The sequence below is a fragment of the Symphodus melops genome (assembly GCF_947650265.1).
Source record: "Symphodus melops genome assembly, chromosome: 5".
NCBI classification, from domain to species: Eukaryota; Metazoa; Chordata; class Actinopteri; order Labriformes; family Labridae; genus Symphodus; species Symphodus melops.
In genome coordinates this window covers 22,142,623-22,152,701 of record NC_136695.1, presented here as the reverse complement: position 1 = coordinate 22,152,701, position 10,079 = coordinate 22,142,623, and the positions used below count along the sequence as shown (strand labels likewise).

The 10,079-nt window shown below is 39.8% G+C and overlaps 1 protein-coding gene across 1 annotated transcript; it reads right to left on the bottom strand.

The window, feature by feature from the left end:
• Positions 1-702: 702 nt before the first annotated feature.
• On the bottom strand, positions 703-8,041 carry tnfrsf1a (tumor necrosis factor receptor superfamily, member 1a). The gene is made up of 10 exons (XM_079342995.1): positions 7,835-8,041; positions 6,425-6,529; positions 6,212-6,320; positions 5,463-5,588; positions 5,210-5,365; positions 5,036-5,114; positions 4,197-4,252; positions 3,352-3,527; positions 3,150-3,264; positions 703-2,806 (listed from the first exon to the last, which is right to left on the bottom strand). The coding sequence occupies exons 2-10, from the start codon at positions 6,491-6,493 to the stop codon at positions 2,508-2,510; spliced, it is 1,185 nt and encodes a 394-aa protein (XP_079199121.1). The 5' UTR covers positions 6,494-6,529; positions 7,835-8,041; the 3' UTR covers positions 703-2,507.
• Positions 8,042-10,079: the final 2,038 nt, after the last annotated feature.

Genomic DNA, 10,079 nt, shown 5'->3' with positions numbered 1-10,079 from the left:
ACAGGTTGAATCCTTTTAAAAAGATTGATATTACGTTTATAAAAGCAGGTTATCTGTTAAGATTTGAATCCTCGGTTAATCATCAACACAAATGCCTGAGGACGACTCTTTGATTCAAAACAGCAGCTTTAACATGAAAGTGATTTACAGCACAGACAAAAGCAGCAGGCAACCTCAACTTCTCCCACTATTTAATTTGCTTTTAATGGATCAAATTATAGACTTTACCTGGGCTTGGTTGGATCCATTTTGTTTCACCCAGTCATCTTTTGCTTTCTGCGAGCTTTCTCCTCCTCTTTCTCGCTGCCGGGATCCGTCCCTCCCTTTCTCTCCCTTTCACCTGCACCCCAAGCCTCTGCAACTTGCCCGACGGGAACGACGAGTTTCTGCAGCCAACAAATCAGTGCTTAGGGCTGGCTAATGTGTCGCAGTTAGAAGTGTTTAGACTGTTTTCCTTTAAGGATGATCTATTGTTGTTTCACATCAATCAGGCTCATTGATTCGTCTGACCTCACATGGGGAAATCCTTTCAAGAGGAAGGGGGGTTTTTATGGACTTTTACACAGCAGGTCATCAAAAAAAAAAAAATTTAGGGAAGTGTGTTGGAATGCAGACTGGCAGCGTGCCTCATGTTTAATGCACTTTAACATCCTCATTAACACTCATGTATTCTCTCTATTAAAGACAGACTTCAGACCAAGCTCAGATACATGACACATTTAATAAAAGTTTTTATATGTATACAAGGTCTTGTACATGTGACATCGTCCATTATTGATCATTTACTCAAAATATAACATTTAGTTTGAATTCAGTTCCATGATAAGGGTCCAGGGGCTTTTTAGCGACCCCTCAGTCAGTCCAAGAGCGACTGTTTCATAACATGACCTACAGGCTGTGAATGGTATTAAAAGTTGTTCTGGCTGAGGCATACTGAGACAAGGTGTGTCCTCTTTCTTTTAACTGCCGTGAATAATGCTTGAATGATGGTGCTGAAAAGAATGCTCATGAGGATATGAAAAGTGTCCCACGTTAAGCAGGAACTAAAGACTTCCCTCACTTTGTTATTGTTTCCAAAAGACCACAACCTTTCCCTCAGTTTGACAGGAACTATTGAAAACATTACCTGCCAACCGTGTCTCAAAAGGAACCATTGGATTTTGCAGTTCCCTCTATTTAAATAATACTATGCAGTTCTTTTAGCCATCTCTACGATGGCGGCAGTTAAAAATCAGTCAAAATAGTTTTGTTGACATTTATGAAAAAGTAGGCACAATGGAGTTAAGGCGGGCTTTTCCGATCGTGGGGTCGCAACCCAAAGGGAATTGAAATGATCACCTGCCCTTTGTATTTACTGATCAATAATAATATTGAAAATTAAAATATATTGAACACAGGCCACCTGGGGACCACAGCCGATGGCAAAACAGGGAAGTTGTGAATCTCTTGTCTGACATCCATTGTGCAGGAATATCACCCCAGCATTTCTCCCTTTGTCCACAATAATATACGGTACATGAAAACGCCCACACAGTGGAAAAACTATTACATGATTGAAGATAAATTCATTGGAGTAAAAAGCTAGATGTGTTTTGGTTGTGTGGGGTAGCAAGAGTTTGGTGAAGTCAAAGTTGGGATCACGAGTCAAAAAAGGTTGGAAACCGCTGATCATAGCAACATAAATATAAAGGACACAAAACAGTAATCACATCTTAAATGCATGTTTCACAATCAAAAATAAACAGTCCCCTAAACTCCCAAAAGAAAAACAACTACATTAAAGTGATGCTTAAACAGCGCAGGCTACAAAGGTTTCACCAGCTTTAAAGAGTCAATCGGACCTTTTTGGAAATATAACTTCTCACCTCTGAGACGAGTTAAACTTTAAATTCAAACTTTGTTTTGGCATTACAAAGCTGGAGTCTGTTAGCTCAGCTAGCTTAGCTTAAAAACTGGAAACTTTAAACAGTTTGCACTGATCCAATCGAAGGCCTCTCACATTTTGACCAGTACAAACTGTTCAAAACTAGATCAAACAAGGATCTATAGGTTTTTTTTTTCTTTTGGAGAGAGCCAGTCAGGCTGTTTCCTCCTGTTTTCAGTCTTGATGCTAAGCTTTGCTAACCTGCTGCTGGGTTTATTATATTTACAGATGATGTTGCAACATCTACTTCTGTTTACAATCAGAAAAAGCTCTGTTTCCAGAATGTCTCATTATCCCCTCGAGATCACTTAGAAACATGTGAAAAGATAAAAGCTCTTGAGACATTTTAAGCAGAATATATCCGTGAAAAATCACATTTTCAAAGACCCTTCCTCCCAGAACCATTTAATCTGTCACTCTCAGTAGTTTGATCCTTGCATCTCAGCAAATACCTGGCAGGAGGAGAGGTAGAGTGCTCAGTGACGCTGGCTGCTGTGAAATAAAAGCTCTAATTGTAGCACCGTGAGTGAGTCTCTTAAGATAGCAATACTTGGTTTCATAAGCTTTGGCGCTCATTGAAGAATCACTGAATGCCGTATTTGGTTTCCAGCTCCTCTGCGGCCCGTCCAAGATTCATCTCTCTCAGTTTTTCCAACAACTCCTGCAGCAGAGGCCTGTACAGCAAATCCCCACATTTTCTGCCACCTGCACGGGACCCTCTCTCAGCCCACACCCTCAGCATCTGGTAGTGAGCCTCCCGGGAGGATTTGTAATCCAGCTCTGCGTGTTCGATCTCTGAATCCCTTACACCAAGAGAGCGCATCAACTGCTTCACCTTCAGCACAGGAACAAGATCCAGCACTGTGTAGATGAGGTCAGGTACTGCAGCAGGTAGAGAGGAGAGAGAGAGAGAGGAGGGAAAGGGGGCATTGTGTGGAAGAGATAAAAGTTAATACAATAGTTTCTGTATGTCTGAGCTGTAATACTCAGGACCATTGCTCTGTAAAATGTGCTGCCATCAGGGTAAAAGAAACTGTCAATTTTGTTTTTGTTGTTAGTAGCGATTAATCTTTGTACAAAAAGATCTCAAACTTCCTGAAAATATTGGATCAGTATTGAAATTCTCAGGATTTCTTCTTGGTATCTGTGTGTTTGACTTTGTGCTGCTTGAATTACAGTCCCTTGACTTAAAGGTTCACTGAATCATTTGGACAATAAAACTTACTCTTGATATCCAGCAGGGGGAAGTCCAGCAGATTGGACGGCTCCTGATCTTTCACAGGACAGGGGGCGGCCTCGACACTGTTGTTGGAATGCTGCTCTTTGTATATCAGGCCACTCTGTAAGACAAGAGCAGAAAACACATCATGGACTGTAGATGAAGATTTAGCAGAGAAAAGTAACTCCCAGCAGGTAGAGCAGCATACCTCACACGAGTCCAGAGAGCCTTCAGATGTTTCAGAGATCGATTTCAGCAACTTGTTCTTCGTGGAGCGTTTTGTTGCGATGTAGGTGATGGCAACCAACACCCCCGATGTGACCAGAACCACAGCTACAAATACTCCGATGATTTTGAAAAGATCTTTCTCCCTGGTCTCAGGAGCTGCAAGGGTTCCGGAGGGGCACACAGGGACACATGAACACATTAAGTCGTTTTGTCATAATGTTGTCAATACTTCGTAATTCAACATTTGCTTTGATGCAAAAACAAAACTTCAACGTCATTCAATATCACTTCACAGACTGTCACTACTTCTGCTAAAATGTGTCATCATAAATACATACTGATGAACTGAGATTATCTGAAATCAGAAAAATATTGGGACAATTTTGCATTTTTCAAATACACTGGACTTTTGTAAATGATGTCAGACATTTTAAAACCTTCTTATAGCTCTTGTGAGTTATGAATTATGCTTGGAGCATTCTCACAGCAGATTACCTGATAGCCCTGGTCATTTATATGAAAGACGTCTGAAATGAAATATTTTTTATGTCCTATGGACGGTAAACCAGTGCTGGGCTTATAGAAGACAAAGTGATATGTTTAAAACTACAGCGCAGGGTTGATTACAATCCACAGAATCAAACCTGAGCTCACTTCATTTACACTTCCCAACCTTAAGTTTCAGTATTTCTACAGTATACCAGAGCAGAATCGACGGTATAAGAAGATTACTGTTTGCCTAGGGAAAAAATGTACCATCATGTGGTAACCAGTGTAATAATTTTTCAAAAATAAAAGCACGGCTAAACAACCATAGCCACTCACCTTTTGTATTCTGAGTAATGAGAGAAGAGCACATGTGTTTGCATTCGGAGGAACAACTGGGGAGAAGAGGGAAGACATTTCACAAGATTAAGGAGGAAGTTACACATGTAAAAAGGAAGTGATGAACTCAAAGGCTGAGTTGTTTTAAACCAGAAAATGAGTTCGAACAAGTGTATGTTAACTCTTTAAGTTCTGTATGAAAGACGTGATAGACAGGAGACGGGAATAAGTAAAAAGAGAGATAATGTTCATCTATAAATATCTATATTAAAGGCTGGACTCATCCGCACAACAGTGGAGGATTGTGGGACCCTTTCTTTATTGAGGGACCCTTTGAGGGACCCTTTCTTTATTGAGTGCATATTAACCTCACCTATTTACTGAACAACAGCTAAATACTAATGACAGAAATTAGACGACTTCAGCACTATCCTCATTCAAGCTGATTGGATCATCTTACATTTTTAAATCCTTTTTTTGTGCCGACAAAAGCTGTTTTTTGTTTTTACTCTTCCGCAACCGTTGAAAATCTTCAACACAGTAGGAGAAGTTTTTTTTTTCTTTAGATATTTAGTGAATCAGGCACTCAGTGGTTTCAACAGAAGCCTGTGGAAGGATGTAAATGTTACAAATAACCAAGTTTGGTAAAAACGTCAGTGGCAAAGTTTGAGTGTCTCATAACTTCTCTCTTTAGTTGCAAAAAAATGGAAAGATTGACCAAAGTCGGACATTTTCTGCAAGTTTCGATTCAGCAATTTAACTTCCTCATCAACAGCTGAAAATACATCCCAAACAGCAGGACAGGAACTCTGAATGTTCATACACTTGAGTATACTCACTTCTTGCAGGGTTCACACCTGTGGTTCACTTTGTAGTAGTTCTCTGTACACTTACACACAGTGTTGTTTCTCTCCGTACCTGTGCGGAGTATTTTAGAGTCAGAATCAATCAAATTAAGTACTACATTTAACAGTGTTAATCTAAGCCATGACATTACAGCTTCGTGGACTCACATTTCTCTTTTTCCTTCTCATCAGTTCCACATCGTGAACATTTGCGACAGTCGTAAGTTTCTGAGTCGATGCTGAATTTGTAAAAACCGTCCTCACAGCGGCAAATAGTGTTGTACTTTGTTTCACACGGCGATACCTGTATTTCATGCCTTGATTCTGCAGAACAGACGAAAAAAACAAAACATTAGCTTATGTGCTAAAATGGCAAATCAAAGAGGTAAACTGATACTTAAGTCAAAGAAGGTGTCTCTACTTCGGCAGGTTCTGCATGTTCTGCAGGTTCGGGAGTAGTTGATCTCGTTATTGTACTGCGATTCAGGGCAGCGGGTGCAGTTTGTCCTCTCGTTCAAATTACGACACTCTTCTACGAGCTTGAAACCTGAGAGAACAGAAACACAACGTGTAACAATTGGTGCCAATTATAGACATTTTAAATGAGTAAAAACCTCACTGTAGACAAAGTGCCTTGCAAATTTTAATTCACAGTGTCACTAATTTGTGACCCCTGATGTTCGCACTTATAACCTGAATGAGGCTCACGCCACATAAATGGAGGATAAATGATCATCTAAAGAAGAAGCTGATGGCGTGAGGAATAAAGGAGACAGAAGGAGAATGACAGCCAGCGGGGACAAGAAATTAAGAGATGAAGCGCGAGAATACGCCAATATGCAGTGATTCATTTTATAAATCAGGGAAAGGTACAAAAGCTGAGGTAGTCAAGTATTTGTTGACGAGGAAGGTTTGGGTTCTCGTGCACCTGCACATGCATTGTTGGCATTACAAGCTGAACTGAACGTTCTGGGTTTGACATGAGGCCACAGCAGGAGAAGAAACCAGCAGAGACAGACAACAGGTAGAGTGCATCGCATCATTTCCAAACACATGGTACAAAAGAACATCGTGAGTTACCCTGCGAGTCCCACCCCTCAGATTCAATAGCAGAAGTAGAAGTCTGGTTCTGTCTTGGATTCATGTGTTTTGAAGGAACATACGACGTACCTGCACTGCATTTGTTGCAACAAATTCCATTTTTGTTGGGATACTCGTTCTCTTCACACTTCACTGACACCGACAGCTGTGTCAACGTCAAAGTGGGGACGAACATGCACTGCAAAACAAGAGTTACAATGAACATACAAAGACAACGTTCATGTCCATCACATGGCAGTTTCTTCATGTAAGTTAAATATATTCATGTGACATGTTTCTGACCATGAGGAGCAGTATGGTGCCAGCAGAGGCTTTTGAAATCCATTTCCCTGTTTGGACACCTCTCTCCATTATCCCAAAGGTTTTATTCACTCCATCCGAGGCCACCTGCAAGAAAAGGATCAGACAACTTCCGATTAATGTCCACATGGAGCTTACAACTCATTACATTTCTTTGGCCAATGAGTGCAAATGATGAAGAACAGTTCAGTTGTCCCTCTATTGCTCATCCTTTCACATTGTTGTTTCGGTGGGGAGATGAGCAAACAACTAGCAAGTGACCCGTTGAAAGTTAAGAAAGAAATGACCCTTTAAAAGGTTTGCACACTGTTTACATTGCACCATTTGAGGACACAAGGCAAGCCTTTTTTTAGGTTATTTTGTGCTGCCCATGTACAGAGGCTGGAGTCCTTAAAGCAGGTGAGCAGGGTTCAATTCCGACCTGTCCCCCCCACAAACATGTTAATCTGTTCTTAATACATTGAATACCTTAGCTAGTGAACCTTGACCTGATTAAAAGTTTCAATAAACCCAAATTACTTGAAGACAACCAGAAAAGTTCACTTTAGATGAAAGGTGAAGAGAACTCCTTTTGAGGTGGTCAGGATGGGTGGATCAGGACACGTCGCTATAGAAACACATTATGGGAACTACTTTCTGACTAATAACAAATAGTCTAATTAAAAGCAGTTTCAGACACTTGGCTCTGTGGGTTCAGTCAAGTACCATGATAGTATTTTGGGGGTTGAGGTTTCTGAGTTGTTTTCATCTCAACAACTACGGTCTCAACAACGAAAGGTCGTGCCAGGTTGGAATGATGCAATAAACTCAGTGTGATACGTTTCAATTGGATTAAACATTTGGGTATTTTACTTAGATGCCAAATGTCAAACTTTAATTCAAACTGGATTTGAGGTGTATGCTTTATCCTTCGCTGTTTTTTACGGTGTGTAGGAATAATCTGTGTCATTTGAGGTTGTTTCGATGAATGTAAATGTGAAAAATACTGAGATTAATCTGCAGGAGAGGTCACGATGCAGAAACATTTAAGGTTTGTCATTGTATTGGTCCAAGAGACACAATTAACAAGTTCGTCTAAAGACTTCTACACAACTTGTTTCGCAGCTTGACGCCTCACTTCCCTGTCGGAGGAAAAAACACAGATTTGTTCTGTAACAAAATTAAAACCTTCAAATTTAAGCCTGCCGATTTACGTATCTACATTTAACATTGACGTATGTTAAAAGTAAACATACTGTCAAGTTTTTTGGCTGTTTTGTTTCTTTGTCATTAGTTTCGTTTTAACTAGGCTTCACACCACATCAACGCCCACCATACAGCCTCAAGTCTGATATGAATCTCCGCTCCCCACAGACAGTAGCCTACATACAGAGGTATTTTACCGTCACTTACCTGGACGACAACCGACGTATATGTTCTGAAGCCCTACTTCACTTCCATCTATTGACATGAATGTAAATTAAGTTTAATTTGGCCTATTTCTTTCAAGTTTTAGAGCAGGCGATATGGCGGTACCATTCACCCCGGTCTGCTGCTTGTGCGGAGGTGGACTCGTACGGGAAAACAGCTGAGTCACGTGGCCATTTAGAAGAAGTACTGCAGAGTTAGCCAACAACAAGAAGAAGACAAATCTGAACATGTCTGATGAAGAAAATAGACCTGTTTTTTTTTTTCAACTAACAGAAAAAAAAAAACAACAACAAAAAAACAAATAGGCTGCAACAGTGTTTTGTAACTAAATTTGTAACTAACTTTTTCACATTTATTTCAACATTATGAAAAATCATGGAGATTAGATAAGTGTTAACTAAATAAAAAGTAATTTAGTGCTTTCCACTCCAACATTACTAAACATGTTACAGATAGTCTATATAATAAGTCTACATTAGGCTGCTTTGACAATGTAAATTTCCCCCTTGTGAGATGAATAAATGAGTGTCTTATCTCAGGCCCAAAACTGTGAAGTATGGTATTCATAGATTTATAACCATGACTGCTGTTAACCATATTTAAAACCTCAAACCTAAGGGCATTCATATTACACATAAGGCAAATTGTATGAGAATGCCATTTTCAGCTTAATGTATGGTCCTGTTTGGAGTAAGGAAAATAACTAAGAGGTTGGAGTTTTAAGCCAGTACAGTGTAGTCTCACATGACTTGAGCTCAGTCAGCAAGACAAACGCTTCCTCAGAAAAACCACTTCCTTCCTTTCAGTCAGCAAACCAAAAGATATCTTATTCTCTACTCTTCCCCCTCCTTTATCTTTCTCACTATCTAAATCATGATCACTGTTTTTAATTAGATCTTTAATAGAAGTACTAGTTAATAGGTCAAATGACCTTCTCTTCCTTATAGGGTCTGAAAGCACAGTAACTGTAAACAATATAAAGGTTCTTGTAACCTTAAAAGGTCAACCGTGCAGTCCTTACTGCTGACACCCCCTAATCTAAAAAAGGTATGATTACAGAAGAACAATACTTCATAAAAGAAACCAAGGAAGAGAGTGGTAAAATTGTGTTATGGGTTGTGGTGTGTTGTCTCTCCCTTTCCCTCTCTGCTACAGGTTGGAGCTCTGCCTTACCTGTGGTAATCAGGCCATGTATGCAGCAGAAGGATAAGTGCAGTGTGGCTGGTGCTTGTAGAGGAGAAGGATTCATTTTGTGTGCTGGATCTTCAGCCTGCAGGGAGTGCAAGTGGGTCTTCTTTGTGAAAAACTTAATGTTGCTTTGTTGTAGAGTTTACTTGTTTGTTTCTTGTTTTGAAAGTACATTAGTTTTTCAGTTATTTTTCCTTTGGTACATTTAAAGGAGCTTGGTGAAGAATTATGTATTAGCGATGTATTATTGGGAGGAAATCACATCACTTTTATTTGATAACATTGGAGTCTCTATTTTGTCATGATCCGGGTCACCTAGATATCTGAGGAATGAAACAAGCTGAGAAAAAACTTATTGAAGTGTTAATCCACATTTACTGAAACAAATTCATAATAAAGTTTGTATTTATCTCAAAGCATCAAAACACATATGTGAGCAAAAAAAATGAACCCTATGTACTATATAAAGACCATAATATATATTTTGCAGACACTAAAAGTAGGTTTTCTCTGATATGCACTTGCAAACATTCTCAGTCATGAGTTTCACTCAGCCTGTGAGAACCTTACAGGCCTGCTCTGATCTGCATGAAGATTTGTTTCATGTCCAGTAAAGACTTGGCTTTTTTAATGTGCATGAGCAAACTAATGTTCACATGTTTCTGGTTAAGATTCCTCTGAAGTTTTAATCGCACATACTAATCTTTACAGTCACTGAGCCTCAAACTGAAACCTGAAGATAAACATAAGCAGGTTTGCTCTAAGTCAGCATAGAGTGATTCTGATGCTCCTTCAACTCTCTTACACTCACCTCTGTACTCTCTGTGCTCGCTCCCAGTCACCCCATGGCTCACAGGCGGTCCCTTCCCTTCAACATCTTGCTTCGTCAACTTAAGACCCTGTTTCAGAGTTGACAGGAGGTCACGTGATGTGGTCTGGTTTCTAACATAAGTGTTAAAAGGAAACATGACAGCTGAATGAAGATATGAGTACAACAAAGAGAAGGTCCTTTCACCCAGTTTCTGATTCAGTTAAAGAT